The sequence below is a fragment of the Prenolepis imparis genome, unplaced genomic scaffold (assembly GCF_030444845.1).
Source record: "Prenolepis imparis isolate NDT839.2.m4 unplaced genomic scaffold, iyPreImpa1.0 SCAF_6, whole genome shotgun sequence".
NCBI lineage: Eukaryota > Metazoa > Arthropoda > Insecta > Hymenoptera > Formicidae > Prenolepis > Prenolepis imparis.
The window spans coordinates 5,511,086-5,531,087 of NW_028141164.1; the positions used below are offsets into that span (position 1 = coordinate 5,511,086).

At 33.8% G+C, this 20,002-nt stretch overlaps 2 protein-coding genes across 4 annotated transcripts in view; both read right to left on the reverse strand.

Moving 5' to 3' along the window:
- The window catches only part of Rrp46 (exosome complex component Rrp46), a 36,204-nt gene extending 26,121 nt beyond the window's left edge, over positions 1-10,083 (reverse strand). The window contains exons 1-5 of one of the 3 annotated variants that reach the window (XM_083040072.1): positions 9,872-10,083; positions 9,667-9,780; positions 9,458-9,579; positions 9,213-9,356; positions 8,988-9,107 (exon numbers count right to left, since the gene is read on the reverse strand). In XM_083040072.1, coding sequence (XP_082896198.1) covers positions 8,988-9,107; positions 9,213-9,356; positions 9,458-9,579; positions 9,667-9,780; positions 9,872-9,971 — 600 coding nt within the window. In that variant the 5' untranslated portion in view covers positions 9,972-10,083. Of the gene's footprint in view, positions 1-8,838; positions 9,108-9,212; positions 9,357-9,457; positions 9,580-9,666; positions 9,781-9,871 lie in introns of those variants that run through there. The other 2 variants (XM_083040073.1, XM_083040071.1) reach the window with 2 other exon arrangements.
- A 333-nt stretch (positions 10,084-10,416) lies between these two features.
- On the reverse strand, positions 10,417-18,975 carry Rsph4a (Radial spoke head protein 4a). The gene is made up of 12 exons (XM_083040426.1): positions 18,794-18,975; positions 18,312-18,501; positions 17,975-18,174; positions 17,783-17,870; positions 16,634-16,644; positions 13,662-13,896; positions 13,383-13,505; positions 12,771-12,924; positions 12,476-12,630; positions 12,148-12,365; positions 10,586-10,761; positions 10,417-10,508 (listed from the first exon to the last, which is right to left on the reverse strand). The coding sequence occupies exons 1-12, from the start codon at positions 18,910-18,912 to the stop codon at positions 10,417-10,419; spliced, it is 1,761 nt and encodes a 586-aa protein (XP_082896552.1). The 5' UTR covers positions 18,913-18,975.
- Between the last annotated feature and the right edge of the window lie 1,027 nt (positions 18,976-20,002).

Below are 20,002 nucleotides of genomic sequence, written 5' to 3' on the forward strand. Positions count from 1 at the left end.
GCCGCCGTATTTTTTGGACTCTACCCTTCTCCATCCTTCTCAAGAGCTCACATTCGACTCTGCAGGTTGCCACAGTCGCTACCGGCAGCGACCGCACCGTTTCTGATGAGACAGCCTGACGCGTCGTGTAAATAGTCTCAAGATATGAGAAAGAACAAAGGTCTTTTCACGATAACGCGTGTCTCAGTCCAATTAGCGGCATTGTTGACATCCCGACGCTGGCAATTCTTGAGATTAATCGATCACGTTAAGATTATTTAATAAGATTATTTAATTTTTATAGACTTTTCTCGATTCAAGATACTGAAATATATTTCAAAAATTTATGCCGCTTGTGAGCTCTCTCGCAGTAGTCTCAATTACATTGCAATTTGCATTTCAAGATATCATAAACAGAGATTCTCTATGAGTGCGGTCGCGCCAAGCATGGGAGTGTGACGAACGTTACAACGGTGTGAAAAAAGTTGTCCAAGCTCCTGGGAAGACTGAGAGGCAGCTATCAGGTAGCCGCCGCCCGCGGCACGGATTCCAGAATGGTACACTTTCGCGGATAAAACCGGGCTAATGAGGCAGTTCGGCTGCGTCAGGGAGCGCCGGTTATATTTTTCTCTGACGCATCGAGCGCTTGTCCACCTGTCCGTCCATCCATCCGTTCCGACTCTTCATGGTCGATCGGAGGTAGACATCCGGTAACCGAGTACCAAAGGAGAAAGAGAGAAAGACACCGTGGCGGAACATAGCGAGGAGAAGATTGACGTGGCACGGTGTCCCGCTTGACAAGAATGTGACAAGAACCAAACTGACTTCGCTCTCTCTTTCTCTCGTCGGTTCCGCTTCGCTCTCATCGACGTAGGCGAAACCTTGATGCCGAAACCCCGCTCGTTCTTCTTATTACCTTAGCTCCCTCCGCGGGGAAAAAGAAGATCGACGAGCCTCTCATAGATCGTCGGGGAGAACACTATACGTTAGATCATTTATTAGTTTACCCACGGGAGTCGTAATCGCATCCCGTGAGTGATTCATGATCGTCGAATGAAATCGAATAAAACGAGACTAATATCCGTAGTCGGTGTAATTTGCTAATATGAATTAGTAACGATATCGAGTTTGTCGTCCGGAAATCGATCGCATTTCGCGGTGACGTTTATGATTTAGATATTAGACGCCAAAAAAAAAAAAAAAAAAAAAAACAAAAACGTCGGTGGACTCTGAGATGGAGAACATACAAGAGCCGGCAAGTGTCGACGAAGAAAAACCGTGTTGTCCAGGTGTAATGCGCATTGTTGACCACCCGCGGTGTCGCGGCAAGCGGATCGTTTTGCCGGTTTTTCTCGGTTATTAAGAAACCATCAATCTTACTTGGCGATTCGATCGGACAATGTCGCGCCGCGGGATACTGCTCGTGTTCAGCGCGATCGTTCGTTGCCCTTCATCTCGTTACGATCATCCTCGGCTTTTCCACTTATCGACATGGCCGACCAATTACACACTCATTCCCGCATTTATTTGCTTTCTCTGTCGTCGCATTTATATACTCGTTCTATTTTTCTTCTCGACTATTTTCATGACGAAGAAGTGAGAAAAAAGGTAAGATGCTGATGTAGCGTTTATTTTTAATTTGAATTTTAATTATATATGAATACGCAGCGCGCGCGTATATCGAGTAAATCAAATATTTTTCTCGAAGGAAAGAATAACAAAGAATTTAACCATTGAGATATGTGATGGGAATCTATCATTCTCGACGCGGAGGTCCATCCAGAACCTGTCTGAAATCCTCGCCAACGAAACAGTCTCTGAACCATCCATTGATGGACGTGCAATCTTTGTCGAACACAGGCGGCTGTCGATTCGAATGTTTTATCTTGAATAAAAGGACGCGAAATATTCACGAATATTTTAAGTATATTTTTTTAAATGTTTCATAAGTGAATACCTTACGATATATTTATATTTACGATAATTTATATTTATAAAAAAATCAAGGCTGGTAACAGCCGCTGTTAACAGCCTATTCTGAATATTCGTTAGACGACGAAAACTTATTGACTCTTTAATCATTCTGCGGTATAATAATAAGAATAATAATTCGCTAATAATACGCGTATCACGTATCCGAAAAAGCGCGTCGATGTATTAGTACGGAGTATGTTAATAAATTCAGCGAACGAGACGAATGATGAGAATTCGTCATTCTCGACGAGGAGAAGCCTGCACTTGGGGCCCCCTGACCGGCAGAGAGATGAGGTCTCCGATCCCTCCGGTGTCAGTTCCTCGACGTACGATTCCTGTCCTACACACGGCGGCTGTCACTTTCAGTCATGTCACGCGTCAAGCGACTTTCGCCTTCGACTTGGCGCCGCTCTTCTCCGGCCTGCTCGTCGCTTTTTGGCATTGCCGGCCAATATCTATATAGAATTTCAGCTTTGACACTATGCGGGCCCTTTCGTGTTTCCATTACATTTCTTACATTTATAATAAATTATTTCTCCGCCCGATATTTACATGACTTTAAATTATCATATCAAACTGTGATAAAAATACTTAAAATAATTATGCCCCTCTTTATAATAAGATATTCGAAAGCAGAAAAATATAAAACAATGATTAAATTACGTTGATTTAGAGATTAATCAGTACACATGAGAAATTGGACAATATTTCTTTAGTTTTATTATAAATATCACGGTTGAAAATTAAGAAGAGACAGGAATCGGAATCGAGGTATTGACACGAGCTGACCAGCACTTCGGCATCCATTGAGACATCGCTATTCTTAATTGCGAGCCATGAACCGCGATCTCCTTCATCGTGCGCGGACGACCGGAGACGTTCGGGGCAAGACGATCGTAAATCGTCCTGGGCCAATGGGATGTGGTGAAGGTAGCATCCGGGGCCTTACGATCGGCGGCATTGGGCAAAGCGTCCGGTCTGCACCGGCACGTCCAATCCCTCGCGCTGTACCCTCGAAACGATTATCTTCGCGGCCTTAACTTGATCGCTCATGCTAATTTCATAACAACTACCCTCGCGCCAATGGGCGAGCATCGGCTCAAGGGACGAGTCAAGGCGATGAACGGATCCGTAGAGGGAAAGAGAGAGACGAGACCAAAAAGGCCCGGACAGGTCCACCTCTTCGGAGCAGAGGCAGCGAAAGGCGCCTGTTTTGCTCCGAAACGCGCAATCGGGTGTTATAGGTCCGAATCGTAAAATGGAGAGCTTATCCGAGGCTCTTAACTCAGGAATATAAGAGTTAAGCGCGGCAAGAATCGCCGCGGAAATCTTTTATAATATACTGCTAAGGGACCGCGCCAGATCGTCGTACACGTTGTCATCGCGGTTGGAAGTCGTGATCGTTTAAAATTAACTCGCGTACCGGGGATTTATCGGCCAGCATACGGTGTCACGCGAACTTATAACCAGGCGAAATCCACAACATGTGGAAGGAATAATACTGATAATGAAAATAAAAATAAATGCCGACAGCATCTCAAAAAATGTATTGATAATACTGTCAGATAAAAAGAGTTTTTCTGAAAATTCAAATCGAACGTTTCTATGTAAGATATTCGCTTTTCTTTGAAAAATCTATTTATCTAACAAAGAAAAATATTAAAATAAATAAACTATCGATAGTTTTGCTTTCTCTCGCGACTGGAATATTTTTTACAAATACAGAATTTAATGGAAATAGCGTGCAATGGATCGATAACTTTAGAGATAGATCAAATATAACATTAAAATGTAAGAAATAATTCTCGTCAAAATGAATTTGATTGTAATCAATTTTAAATTCTCACTATTGTACTAATTGCAATTTCTTATCGTGATCAGATAAATTTTTATCATGTAACTTTATTTCTTTCATGTTTTATTTACTGAAAAATCTGCACAGAATGGAAGATCTTTAGTGTGAAATTTCTTATTTAAGTTTGTAACAAATTACATATCTACAACAAGCAATCGTTTCACGATATAAAGCACTGCATGATGATATCTTTCACGTGCTAACAATAAGTGATATCGCGTTCTGTCATAGTCAGTGAGCTGCTGACGACGAGTAGCTCCAGAACTGCGTCATGTAATGTATAATGTGTAATGTATTAGTATAACGTGCACATAAACATAGTCAACTTCCGCATACATATACTGCGTATATAATATAGTATATATATATATAGAGAGAGAAAGAGAGAGAGATCGGTGAGCGCGGGTTAAAATTATTACCAATGTAAGGTCCCGCGAGAGGACAGGAGGAGGCGATGAGGCGCAATAATATTTCGCGTTCCGCAATTTTTTGCCCATCCGAGAAGGTACCCTTTCTCTGAGTTCATCGCCGAGTCGCCGCGGCTCGCCGGTGGCTCTCCCGGCTCAGCCGTGGGTATTAATTTCACGAGAGAAAGAGAGAAACGAAGGGAGAGATACGAGGTAAAGGAGGATGAAGCTGCTGAACGCGAGGGGTGAAGGGGTAGGAGAGGAAAGGGGGCAGGCGCGGCAGAACAAAACGACGTGGAAGACCATCTATGAGATGAGAAAATAATAATAAAGTAGAAATGAGCGAGCCGGTCCATAAATTGCTCCGCTCCTTGTTAATGGTCTGGGGGCCCGGGGCGACCTCAGCTAAACGTGGCCCGGTCTGACCCGGCTTGGACTCTCTCTTTCTCTTTTGCTCTCTTTCTCTCTCGGCCTTTCTTATTCTCTCCATCTCTCTTTTAGTCTTGGGCCCGGCCAGAGAGGATCTGGTCCGACCCGTTCGAGGTGCTCTTGGAAGGCTCATTTCTGTATTTAATGGACATCCCGAGATGCTCCCTACCTCCCCTTTCACCCCCCGTCCTCTTCCCTCCCATCCCACTAAATCTCTGAACTCCCGAGAGCTAGAAAGAGGGTACTAAAAGGGTCCAGAGGACACAAAGGATACACGTCGATGGTAGGTACTACCTGTGATTGGCGACCGGGCGTGGCTCTACCGACAGATATCCGCTCCTCTTTAAACGCGCTAAAGCCGAATGCGTGCTGAATGCAAGTTGCATTTCCAGTGCATTCACTTTCGAGATCGTTAGCGTCTTGATAATAAAATACAAATAATAAGCGGACAAAATGGAATATTGAAACCTAAGCTCATTTGCATAAGCGAATATTTTTCGAATATTATGTAAATCGCGCGCAGAAAAAAAGATTTTTTGATTATTAGTAGGTATACATATATCGCTCTATATTAGCGACTTCATCAAATTAATGTTACTGCTTGCTTGTTTTTGCAGTGGAATATTATTAATATGTGTACATATGCACTGAGAAAAAAATTGTTAACTTGACTGAATCGTTCAACTAAATTACTATTTTATTAATGAACATATACAAAGTATTTAAGTCAAATACACATTATGTTATATTTAATGTTGTATTTAATTTAAATATTTCTACACTGAATTTTCTTTTAGAATTTACCCTGAAAGTCATGCTAAACGTGGGACAATATGGTATGGAAAGAATTTTATGAGAATTTCTCTGATTAATATTTATCACAATAAAAATAATATCTATCACAATAAAATATAAAACATGTTTGATTAATTTTACTAAACTGCATGGTAAAATTAATCAAACATATTTTATATTTTATTGTAATACAAGATATTATTATTTTTATTGTGATAAATATTAATCAAAGAAATTCTCATAAAATTCTTTCCATACCATTTTGTTCCACGATTACCATGATTTTCAAAGTAAATTCTAAGAGAAAATTCTCTCCGTGTATATGTTCAATTAACAAAATATTTAGTTAACGATTTAGTCAAGTTAACAACTTTTTTTTCAGTGTGTAATTCCTTTCTAAAAAAAAGGCATATTACTGACATTGTTGTCGCTTTTCCGCGATGCTGATTGACTGTCTCGATTCGCGTTGTGCGTTATATTCCTAATATCGACCAGCAGTCATCGCGAGGGTTAGCAGTTTTACAGTTTGTCCATAATAAATTTAATAAAATAATAAATTATGTTTTAAATAATATGTTATAATACCTACTTTAAACTCGATTAATATTTTTGACAGTTATCAGCTGATTTCTGTCAAAAAATATTAATCGCGGATAAAGTATTGTAACTTGTAACATATTATATTATTTACAAAATATTATTTTAATTATAATAATATGTTGTAAATAATATAATAATTTAATATGTTATAATATATACTTTGTCCGCGATTATATTTTTTGATGACAGAAATTAGCTGACAACTGTCAAAAATATTAATCAAATTGAAAGTATTAAAACATATTATTATTTTATTTAATTTTATTTTGGACAAACTGTCGAACTGCTCCGATGACAACCCTGGCGATGACAGCCTCTCGATGCTATGAATATAACGCACAACACAAATCGAAGCAGATAATCAACATCGCAAAAAAGAGGCAACAATACTTGCGAGAATCGACTTAATATGCTTTTAGAAAGGGACTACAAAAACACAAGCGCGCACTGCCGTTCCTCGATTTTATGTTAAAAAGAATGATACGGAAATCAGCTGATAACAATCAAAAAATATTAATCGAGATTAAAGTACTGTAACATTTTATTTAAAACATATTATTATTTTAATTTTTATAACATAATATTAACAAATTATTATTTTAAAATTGAATTAACAAATTAAAACTTTAATCAGCTGATATATGTCAAAAAATATTAATAAAGTGCTAATTTGATAATTAAATTTTAAAATAATAATATGTTACTAATATTACAATAGTAATACGTTGTAAATAATATGCCTTAACTGCGATTAATATTTTTTGACAGAAAGAGCAACTGATAACTGTTAAAAATATTAATCGAGTTTAAAGAATTATAACATATTATTTAAAACATATTATTATTTACATTTTTATAACATTTTTATTTTAAAATTTAATTACCAAATTAATATCTCATTAATATTTTTTGACAGAAATCAGCTGATTAAAGCGTTAATTTGCTAATTAAATTTTAAAATAAGAATATGTTATAAAAATTAAAATAATATGTTTTAAATAATGTTATAATTCCTTAAACTCGATTAATATTTTTGACAGTTATCAGATGATTTCTGTCAAAAAATATTAATCGCACACAAGGCATTATAACATATTATTTATAACGTATTGCTATTTTAATTTTTATAACCTATTATTATTTTGAAATTTAATTAGCAGTTTAATGCTTTATTAATATTTTTTGACAGAAATCAGCTGATTAAAACGTTAATTTGTTAATTTCAATTTTAAAATAATAGTATGTAATAAAAATTATATAATAATGTTTTAAATAAAATGTTATAGTACTTTAAACTCGATTAATATTTTTTGACACAATTATCAGCTGATTTCTATCAAAAAATATTATTCGAGTTTAAAGTATTATAACATATTATTTATAACATTATTATCTTAATTTTTATAATATATTTTTATTTTAAAAGGTAATTAGCAATCTAACGCTTTAATCAACTGATTTCTGTCAAAAAGTATTAGTCAAATTCATCAAACAAACTTTATATAAAAATATATATAAATAAATATATATTTATATAAAATCGGGGAATGGCGCGCGCGTAGCGTGCTTGTGTTGTTCTAGTGATAAGAAAAAAGCAGAAAAGGATTATTAAAGTATGTACAGAATGCAGAGATGTAGATCTCTTTCAAAATAAGAAAAATAGTTGACTAGAGCTTAATATTAATCAAATTCATAATCTATACACAGAGAGAATTTTCTTTTAGAATTTACCCTGAAAATCATGGTAATCGTGGGACAATATAGTATGGAAAGAATTTTATGAGAATTTCTCTGATTAATATTTATCACAATAAAAATAATATCTATCACAATAAAATATAAAATATGTTTGATTAATTTTACTAAACTGCATGATAAATTAATCAAATATGTTTTATATTTTAGTGTGTAGATATTATTTTTGTGATAAATATTAATCAGAGAAATTCTCATAAAATTCTTTTTATACCATATTGTCCCACGATTACCATGATTTTCACAGTAAATTCTAGAGAAAATTCTCTCCGTGTATCAATTAAATGCTTTTAATTAATTCCTACTCGCGTGTATATATTAATATATTTAATGTTCATTATCAATTTGCTTAAATGTTTTACAGCATGTTAATACCCAATAATGTAGTTTATGATATAAATTTTAGTACAATTAGTTGTATTAATACATATATGTATAACAAAAATGTATTTTATTTCAAGACATTTCTTAAAATGGTTAATACAATTAATTATGCGAATTTATGTCAAAAACTACTGTTGTATATTAACATTACTGCAAAAAAATTTATTTTATAAATATATTATTAGTGTGTGCACAAAAAATTAATTTTTAAAATATATTTTTAAATAAAATACGTCAGAACATATCTAAAATGCTTTGCTGTTTATTATATTGCTAAAATTTATTTATTAATTTTTAGGATTTTAATTTAAAGAGTATTCTAGCAATCTGCTTAAGAGGGCAGCAGAAATCAAGAGATATGTTGCAGCCTCTGTTGGCAGCGAGCACAGACTGCAGTGCAGTTGTATAATCAATAGAAGTTAAGAAGGGCACCTTCTTTAATTTTGAGTAATAATAAGTACGATAACATGTTAAACTTCATAAATATAGCGTAGCAACAAATATATCAGAAGAAAGAAACGCTACATGTTAAACGATGTATAATATCATCTTATTTATAACTGATAAATATATTTTTCATCTTTCCATCATATGTTAATCATAGAGATGCCATTTTACCATTGAAACTCTACCACAGTATCAACTGGTACTAAGAAGAGCAATCATTTCAATATTATAACATTATCTCTTTATTTAAAAAAAGTAGGAAAAAAATGATGAAAGGATGTTTAGGAAACAAGATGGTATTATACTATATTTGCATATTTTTTTGTAATTTCCCTATAAAAATCGAATATAAATGGACTAACTTGTCTACATTTATCCATAGAAGTTAGGAACTCACTTTCGGAGAATCGACCGATACTATGGCAGCATACGATGTCTTTGTTGATACTGTCAAATGCATATGTAAACTCTGCCTTTGCATTCTGTAAAGAAATTATTCTTATGAAAAATATTATATTATAAAAAAATATTAATATTTATTATTAAAAAGATAATTTATTACTAATTGTTACTATATTTATAGATACCTTTAATTGTATGCTATCAGGATCTATAATTAACTTTTCTGTCTCTTTTTCTATCATGCAACTTACAGCCGCAATAGTGAATTTCATAGAAAGTCCTGAATTAATTAATGCCAGACATGATGCATTAATAGCGCAAGCCAATAACTGAAAATTAAATTTTCTTTTTATTCACACATACTTTACTCGCATGTTATTTTCACTAGAAAGATTTGTTATTGATATAATGAAATAAAACAAGAACGTACCCCGCCAGAATCTTGCATCTCTTGCAAATTAATGCATACCATGGTATTAGGATGAAATGAGACCAGTATAGCAGATTCACAAGTCTCCCTTATGTACGTTTCAATTAATCTGTCATCTATCTCTGAAATCATTAATAAACAATAATGAAGCAGTAATTCATAAAGACTTAAATAGACTTAAAGACCATCTCCATAATAATTATACTTACTAGCTGGTCCTTTAAGAGGTGTATATGTAACTTCTATAGAAATTTTGTCATATGCCATTTTTTGACTCCTTGCTTCCAAGGGACCGTTTACACCTGCGATAATTGTGGTATCACCTATGCACAAGAGAATAACAATTAGACTGTTTCGACAAGATTTTTCTAACAAGATTGTGTTGTTTACATAACGATGATATTTATCACGTACCTTGCATAAACATTGTGGAACCATCGGACCTCGACAGCAAATTAATCTCACAATTCATCGGTCGTAATACACAATCAATTTCAGTAGTTTCTTCAGTCATTTTGTGTCCGAAATAAACAAATTTTCTACCAGCAATAATCGGCGGAACAACGATGTGGGCAAGGTTAGAGCGGTTAGAGAAACAAGCACACGTGATCAACACGTCATCAATCACGTGATCAAATACGAACCACAGGTAAAGTAAGAATGCTCGACAAATATTAAAAATAAATAGATATTCGATAAAGAGAATAACGTTTCAAAGTGAATACCACAGAATAAACGATTATATTTCCGTTTTCAAGTAACTTTACATCGTAATAATATTCCTTTTTATATTTTTCACGATTCTTTTTCATAGTATTATTTGGAACGCTTCAAACTGAAACCTACATTACTGCCAAGTTCCGACCGTCCGGTGGCGCACTCTGCAGGAGGACGAGTGAGTTAACGTTTAAACGCAGGACGGTGCATTGCAAACGGACGCCCGACATAGGTGGGAAAGTTTACTCCTCGTCCTCCTCCTCATCGTCTTCATCATCCTCTTCGTCTGCGTCTTCGTCCTCCACCTCTTCATCCATTATCTCTTCTTCTTCCTCTGTGGAGTGGAAAAATGATTCCAGGTAATGCAGAAACAAACATTCTATAGAGTTATATCATATTTTCGACGCGTACCCGTTGGCGGAAAGCGCGCTGCTCGCCATGTCTCTTCTTCGTCGACGATGGGATCACGAATTTCCATGATTTCAGGCCCGATTTTGTACTGATTTTGAATAGGCGGCATATTGGAAGGGCTATAATTGTACGCGTTGTATTTGTGGCCCCAGCCGATGTACACATTCGCGAAGCGTCTGCGAAATGATACCATTAAAATTGCGTAATCCCGCGTGCATTAATTCCCTTGTAACGTGACTGCGGATCAATGTAATTTCCTCTTCCGTTAGTGTGGACCACAAATTCTCACAGCAGGATGAGGTTGTCGAATGCGCGTGAATTACATACGCGAAAGATATAGAACAGATATATTTCAAATTACTTTACGCTCAATTTGACGCTACGTTATCGCGATAAATTTTCTAACTTTTTTTGTCGCAGCAAATTTCTTATTAAACACAAAGAGAGTTATTATTATTAATTCCAAGTAGCAAAAAAATGTATAAAAATATTTAAAACTCAGTTTCAAAGGTATTTTAAAAATGTTAAAATAATTGGTTAAGTCCTTTTTTAATCATTAAAAAAAACGTTTATTTTAATAATATTAATGTAATATAAATATTTATTTAACATTTGTTAAATATTTAATATTTCATTAATAAAATATTAATGAAATAAATATTTATTTCACGTTTATTAAATATTTTATTAATGAAATATTAAATATTTAATATAAATGTTAAATTAATATTTATATTACATTAACGTGAAAATAAATGTTTTTTTTAACGAATAAAAAGGGACTTAACCAATTACTTTAACATTTTTAAAATATTTCTGAAAATGAGTTTTAAACATTCTTTATATACTTTTTTGCTACTTGGAATATTAATACATATTTATATATATTAATTATATATTAAATATATATTTATATTTAATATATATTTATATTTATATTATATATATATATTTTTATATTTATATTTATATGTATATTCAATATTATTATTAATATAAAATTAATATATTATTATTAATATATTTTATATTTTACTACGCAGAGAGAATTTTCTCTTAGAATTTATCCTGAAAACCGTGCTAATCGTGGGACAATATGATATGAAAAGAATTTTATGAGAATTTCTTTGATTAATATTTATCACAATAAAAATAATAATATTTATTACAATAAAGTATAAAATATGTTTGATTAATTTTACTATATGGTTAGTAAATTTTACTATGCAGTTTAGTAAATTTAATCAAACATGTTTTATATTTTATGGTGATAGATATTATTATTTTTATTGTGATAAATATTAATCAGAGAAATTCTCATAAAATTCTTTCCATACTATATTGTCCCCCGATTACCATGATTTGCAGGGTAAATTCTAAGAGAAAATTCTCTCAGTGTAATATATTCTATTATTATAAATTTAACATTATTATTAATATTTAATATAATTAAGGTAATATTATTTAATATAATTGTTAATTAATAGCTTTCTCTGTCTTTTTTTCTTTCTTTCTTTAGTTTTTATGTATCTAAATTAAAATTTTATAAATACACAACATACTTTTCAACAGCGAATGCGAAAGCTCCAGGCCATACATTTGATCTGACTAAAGCTACTGCTTTATCTGGTTGTAGATATGACGACTGTCTGACAGTCCATGGTATCGTGAAATCAACAGTGGCATCTTCGGACAAAGGAGTTAACAGAGGTGGTCCGATTTCTTTCTCGATCGTCTTGACTTCGTCTCTCTCCACTTCGTCTTCCTCTTCGGGTTCTTCCTATACGTAAGTAATTAAAAAGCTTCCTGTCAGACTTGAAGACATATCCTCACAAGTAATTGTGAATTTTACAATCGTGACTATAAAATAATTAATTAGCTCTAACGTACGTCCATAATATCTTCTTCTTTCTCGGGATTCCACCAGCTAATCCGTCCTTGTTTGAGAATATACGGGCTATGATGACACCAATTTGACATGGTGGAATCTACGAGAGCCTTAATCGATAGCGGTTCATAATTCATGTTTTCTACTAACTCCCCTTCTGCATAGACTGCTATGTAAAATGATGAAATTTGCATAAATGTATAGGATTAACGTAACTAAGAATTATATGAAAATTCGCATCTCTTTCAATCATCTTTTCCGTCAGAAAGATAATTCAACAAGTTTGTTAAGTATTACCCTCCTCTCTTTCTTCCTCTATCTCTTCATCCTCGTCTTCTCCACCGAGCATGAAGAAGCCGATCGGCGAAACGTGAGTGGTCGCGCTGATCCTTGCAATTTGTGTGCGAAGGTAATTTTTCTCGACACCGGGAAACGGCGGGAAGCTGTGAATCTGCTCCATGAATACGAAAACAACATAACGCCGAAGTAATGGGGGAGAAATTGATTAAGTCGACTTAAGTATTCAAAATTTAAAATTAACTTTATCAATTTATAATTACACGTTATTTTGATTTTAACTTTGATTTTATTTTGCTAATTGCGCCCGATTACCGAGGAGCGATTTTACTCTTAATGCTCTTTACTAATTGCTATATATGTACATATTTATCGAAAACTTTTAACTTTACCGCGATTTACAGTCTCCCATCTCTCCGTTTTACTCATCTATTTTAGTTTTTTAGTTAGTTAGTTACCGTAAGTCATCTTATGCAATTCTAACATTATTGCGCTACCAGATATCGCGGATAATAAGATGATATGTGGGTTAACGTTATAGATGCGTTATGGACGTGTTCACAAATAATATCGCTCTAACTTGGGGCTCCTTCATTAAAAGGCATCACGTACCGGTGTCTCCAAGTTTCCCGTGCAGTATCGGACAATCTGTCGTGCAATTACTATCTGCTGCGGCGTAATCGCCGGAAGTTCGATCCACTCGTCCAATCCAGGCGTGTTGCATACAAAATACACCTAAATATCATCAGAGCGTGAGAGGTGGAGAGATTATTAAAAAACAGAGAAAAATGGACGATGCGATGCAGGTCGAATATTAATTTCGTTATACACGCGGCCATCGGAATGCGCCTTTGATACTCCCGGTAATTGAGAGCTCGTAAACGCGCGCACTTTTTTATTCAAACCGCTCCCGATTCTTTCAGCCGTTACTTCCGGAAGCGGTCTCCACGGATTAACAGGCAACGGAGGAAAGACAAGCTCCAAGGGTTTTCCTACTCCCGTATACTCGTGCGGGATTTCCGTTGCTTCAACGGCTCCATCCACGGCTTCCCTCTCGGTTTTTGCCACTTCGGTTTCATTTTCCGCGAGTTTTGCTGCCGTTTCGATTTCAAGTTCCTCTTTCTCTCTTGGAGTTTGTACCTCGGCTTTCTCTTGCTATTTTTAAAGAAAATATTATAATATTCTTAGAAGATCTTAAGATTTTACAGCACGGAACAATATACATAATTGCATTATCCATTCATTTATTCGAAGAAAATTCGAATAAAGCTGCTTTAATACTCTGCGATAAATATCTCTTTTAATTTATCTTTTTTTAAAGATAGATATTATATAGTACTAAAACAACATAAGCGCGGTATGTGCGCGTCATTCCTTGATTTTATATAAAAAAGAATGATATTTTTATATAAAGTTTGATTAAACTTAATATGTTTTAACAGAAATCAGCTGATTAAAACGTTAATTTGTTTATTTCAATTTAAAAATAATAGTATATGTAATAAAAATTATATAATAATGATATGTTTTAAATAATATGTTATAATATACTTTAAACTCGAATAATATTTTTTGATAGAAATCAGCTGATAACTATCAAGAAATATTAATCGAGTTTAAAAAGTACTATAACATTTTATTTAAAACATATTATTATATAATTTTTATTACATACTATTATTTTAAAATAGAAATGAACAAATTAACGTTTTAATCAGCTGATTTCTGTCAAAAAATATTAATAAAGCATTAAACTGCTAATTAAATTTTAAAATAATAATATGTTATAAAATTTTAAAATAAAAATATGTTATGAAAATTAAAATAATATGTTTTAAATAATATGTTATAATTCCTTAAAGTCAATTAATATTTTTGACAGTTATCAGCTGATTTCTGTCAAAAAATATTAATCGCAGATAATGCATTATAACATATTATTTACAACGTATTACTATTTTATATTTTATAACATATTATTATTTTAAAATTTAATTAGCAAATTAACTCTTTATTAATATTTTTTGTAGTAATCAGCTGATTAAGAAATTAATTTGCTAATTAATTTTTAAAATAATATGTTATAAAAATTAAAATAATAATATGTTTCAAATAATATGTAACAATTCTTTAAACTCAATTAATATTTTTGACAGAAAAATCAGCTTACTGTCAAAAAATATTAATCGAGTTTAAAGTACTATAACACATTCAATAAAAACATTATTATTTTAAAAATTAATTAACAAATTAACTCCTTAATCAGCTGATTTCTGACAAAGATTTTATTAATAGGTGTACACGTCAAGATCGTCAAGTCGGAGCTGCCCGGACTGCCGAGCCGAGCCGAGCCGAGCCGAGCTGAGCCGAGCCGAGTCGAGCCGAGCCGAGCCGAGCTCCGACGTCACGTACGCCGCGACCACCGCCATTACAACTTCGCGACCTTGGCGTGCTGCACGTCTCGCAACTGGCACAAGTCTGTCTGTTGCATTTTCGGTTCGCGCGCGATCAACGTTTGTGCGCTCATCGCCGGTCCGGTCCGCGACAGTACGAGTGTGAGTTTAGTGTTTTTACGTACTTAATTATCGTACAAATCCGATCACGTCGCGAAATCGTGTACCGCATCGTGATCGCGATCGCACGGGCGAGTCCATACGCAGGCGACTTCATTACACGGGCGACTTCACTACACGGACGGATCGAATTACCGTTGCGCTTTCGACGCGAATTTCCGGAGTTTTTCGGCGTTGTCGATCTTCTACGTCGCTGTCGATTTCTACGTCGTTGAATTGATATATAAAAGATAGTGAAATGTAGTGCCCATTTCATGGAATATCGGTGACTCCTGACCTGACCTAACCTAACCTAATCTGAGTGCGTCGCGGAGGAGTCGCCGCATCATCGTCGTTCGATGAGGCCTTCCGATAAGTGGGCCTTGAAAAAAGCGGCGACGCGAAAACAGAGCATCGGTTTTATTCGCGCGCGAATAAGCTCTCGCGATTCTCGCGTTTTACCGAAACGCGTCGAAAATGTATAATATCTAAAATCCGGGCGTCGCCGCGCGTCGCGAACGAAAAAAAGTAACGCGAGTGCAAGTGTTTCGAAGCTTCTACGAGGAGGAGGCCCGGGGTGGCATCGGGCAACGGCGAAGCAACTATATGGTGAATTATATTTATTATTACTATTTTTACTATTAAACTCACAATGTAAATAATAATTGTATTTTTCGAAACATCTATTTTAAATTTCACTATATAATTTTCATGTATTTATATGTTACAGTTCCGCTGCTGCACATCGTATCGTCGCGGGGGAGTCGCATCATCGTCGTTCGATGAGGCCCTCCGATAAGTGGGCCCTGAAAAAAGCGGCGACGCGAAAACAGAGCATCGGTTCTATTCGCGCGCGAATAAGCTCTCGCGATTCTCGCGTTTTACCGAAACGCGTCGAAAATGTATAATATCTAAAATCCGGGCGTCGCCGCGCGTCGCGAACGAAAAAAATAACGCGAGTGTAAGTGTTTCGAGTGAGTGCCATAAAGGAACCCGGGGAGGCATCGAGCAACAGCGGAGCAACGATAGGGTAAATATAATTTATAATTTATTTAACTTTTTATTTATCATTTATAATTTATATGTAACTCCTAACTATAGACTTAAGCGATGTTTGATTGTTAATTAGCTCACATAATTATAATTTGTTATTTTTTATAATGTAAAATTATTTTTAGTTTTCAATACTTGGATATTTAAGAGGTTATTTATTAATAATATAGAAAAATCTATATTTATTTTTATAGTAATATCTTATTTTATCAACTGTAGTAATAAACATGTTGGTAGATAATTCCATTAAAAAGTAACTCAATAAGCTTCTTAGAATTATTTTCATGATATAATTTATTCAAATAATTTATTTCAATAATTTATTCAAATAAATTATGTCATGAAAATAATTGTAAGAAGCTTATTCAGTTACTTTTTAATGGAATTATCTATACCTACATGTTTATTACGACAGTTAATAAAATAAGATATTACTATAAAAATAACGATTCTTTTTATATTATTAATAAATGACTTCTTAAAATATCCAAGTATTGAAAATTAAAAATAATTTTACATTCTTGAGAATTCAAACAAATTTATATCTAAATATCTATTTATTTAAATATACATATTCCCTTTCTAAAAAAAGACATTTTAAGTCGATTCTCGCAAGTATATTGTTGCATCTTTTTCGCGATGCTGATAGACTGTCTCGATTCGCATTGTGCGTTATATTCCTAGCATCGAGAGGCTGTCATCGCAAGGGTTAGTAGTTTGTTTAAAATAAAATAAAATAAAATAATAATATATTTTAAATAATATGTTTTAATACTTTAAATTTGATTAATATTTTTGATAGTTATCAGCTGATTTCTGTCAAAAAATATTAATCGCGGACAAAGTATATATTATAAATATATATTATAACATCTTATATTATTTACAACATATTATTATAATTAAAATAATAATATTTGATAAGTAATATAATATGTTATAATACTTTATCCGCGATTAATATTTTTTGACAAATCAGCTGATAACTGTTAAAAATATTAATCGAATTTAAAGTATTAAAACATTATTTAAAACATAATATTTTATTTAATTTTATTTTGTTTATGCTAACCCTCGCGATGACAGCCTCTCGATGCTACGAATATAACGCACAATGCGAGTCGAGACAGTATCAGCATCACGGAAAAGATGCGACAATATTTGCGAGAATCGACTTAGCATGCCTTTTCTTAGAAAGGGAAACATAATGAATCGACAAATACGAATATTGTCATAATTAATTTTTTAGCGTCACAAAAACGTTAAACGAGATTTTAGAAAACGTGTATATTCAGTTAATTAAAGTCGTGCATCTTTTACGTAAAAGAATTACTTTGGGTAAAGCGTGTCAGAAATAAAAAAAAACATGTCAGAAATTAATGACGTATTTTAATATTAATATTTTACCTCTAATCTTCGAGCAAGCTCATCCGCCTGAAATTCAGCCTCCACTATATAATAATTTTTGGGTTTTCCAAGTATTTTACCCCAAAACCTAAGATACGAATTAATGTTTAAAAAATATATATATTGAATATACAGAGAACAGTGTGATACCTTAGGTTTGAAATATATTAGCAAGCTACTGAAATTGAATACCTAATATTTTCAAGTGGTACCGTGGAGGCCAGCTTCCGAATCGATAAATTAAGCAACACCATTTCGTGTCGCGGCAATCCTACACCCGTCTGCTCGAAGTAGAACAAAAGATCCAACATGTCGGGATATTTTTTTTTCTTATCATCCTCCTCCTCGTCCTCCATTCTCTCCTGCTCGCCCTCGTCAATTTGCCTTGCACTCTGCCATGATTGCAGGAAGATTGAAAGTAAAACGAAGATTATAGTTTGCCTCGTTTGCGCCATTTGCATGTTATTTATCCGAGGGAAACTCGGTGTGTGTATCGCGGTTTCATTATCTATTACTTGTCAGACCGCACCTGGAAGAGCGTAATGAGCTTCTTGGCATCGTCGTATTGCACGGGTGGTACATACAAATCCCGAAGATGATCCGTCTTAGTCTTAAATCTTTCCTCCTTCAGTTTTTTACTGTACTCCTCGAAAATATCGACTGCATTTCGTGGCTGCTCAGCAAGTAGTTTTGCTAAAAGTTCAGTTAGGTGATCGTATCTAGAAAGGATCGAAAGTAAATTAATAATCTGTTTGCTCGGCATTTCGTTTAATATCCTCTTTTTCTTCATTATTGTTTTAAATTCTCATAATAAAATAATTTTAAAAAAATGTATATTTTAGGATTGACATGGAACAATTGCTTTTGCCACGGTCTCATCAAATTTCTTTTACGAAACACAATTATTACGATAAATATATATGAAATATTGCACGTATATTGAAAATAAATGAATGCAAGGAGAATACAATTGCATAATTTTTATCGCAGGAAATTCGGTGGTTCGCTTACAAGCTGTCACCCGATTCTGTGCTGTGTTTCTGAAGAAATTTCTTCGCGCATCGAATGTCGTGCTCCACGCTGGGAACATCGTCGGGAGGTGCCTCTTCTACAGTATAAGAATACTCCATTCTTATTATGTTATTTTCCACGTCTCACTGCATGCAACCAGCTCGCAATATTGGATGCGACGTCACATCTCACCGGATAATATTATCGCATCAGTAACGTAACCGCTACGCAAGCTGTCATCGTTTGGTAAGTTATATCAGCTTCAACTGATTTTTTTTAATCGGCGCTGTTCATCCGTTTCTTCCCATTCAGCGTCATCCTGTGTCGCGAAATCGTCGCGATTGCTGTACAGAAATATAAAATCTTATCTCGGCTGACCTAATTATTTCAACACATCGCACCAAAAATGTTTTTAATCAACTTTGTTGAAAGTAGTTAGAACGATAGCTGAGATAAATGTCTCCCACGCATTTCTATCGGACGAGAACATATTACTGAATAAAAACGTAAAACATAGCATAGAAAATAATTGAAAACAATTTAATATTTTTAATTATTTGAAAAAAGATGCTTTCACATATAAATATATTAAATTATTAAATTATATATACATAACATTAATATTAATATATGATAATGCTTCAAATATCTGTTTAACATATGAAATTATCTGCTCATATTTACTTATATTCTTTTATCGCACTGATTATATAATTACACACGATATAATAATATCCATTCTCATTAAATAATATCAATGAATTGAAAGGAAAATGTGAATGAATAATGTAACTCAATAGAGATGAATCGCGCACGCACGGTTTCTATCAGCTTGCATCCTGGAGCATAGTTATCGTCTATCGGGTGTCCTAAATATGACGGACGCTTCTCGAGGTCACTGGCTGTTTCCTTTGACGCCCACGGTTCTTATATAGCATAGAACACGTGTCCTGCCTTTAAAAACTGCCGCAGCGATAAATGTCGAGGTGTTGTGATCTAAAGCTTTCGAAAGTTTATGCCGTTAAAAATAGCCTCGACAGAAAAGATAATGAGAATAATTTTTTTATTTTTAAATGATAGAGTGAGAATATTATTATTCTTGTACCTGCTTATAAATTCGTTTAAATAATTATTGAATAGAGAGAGGAAGAGAGAAGATCTAATTTATTAAATTATTTACTCTCGGCATAAAAAGTTACATAAAGATCT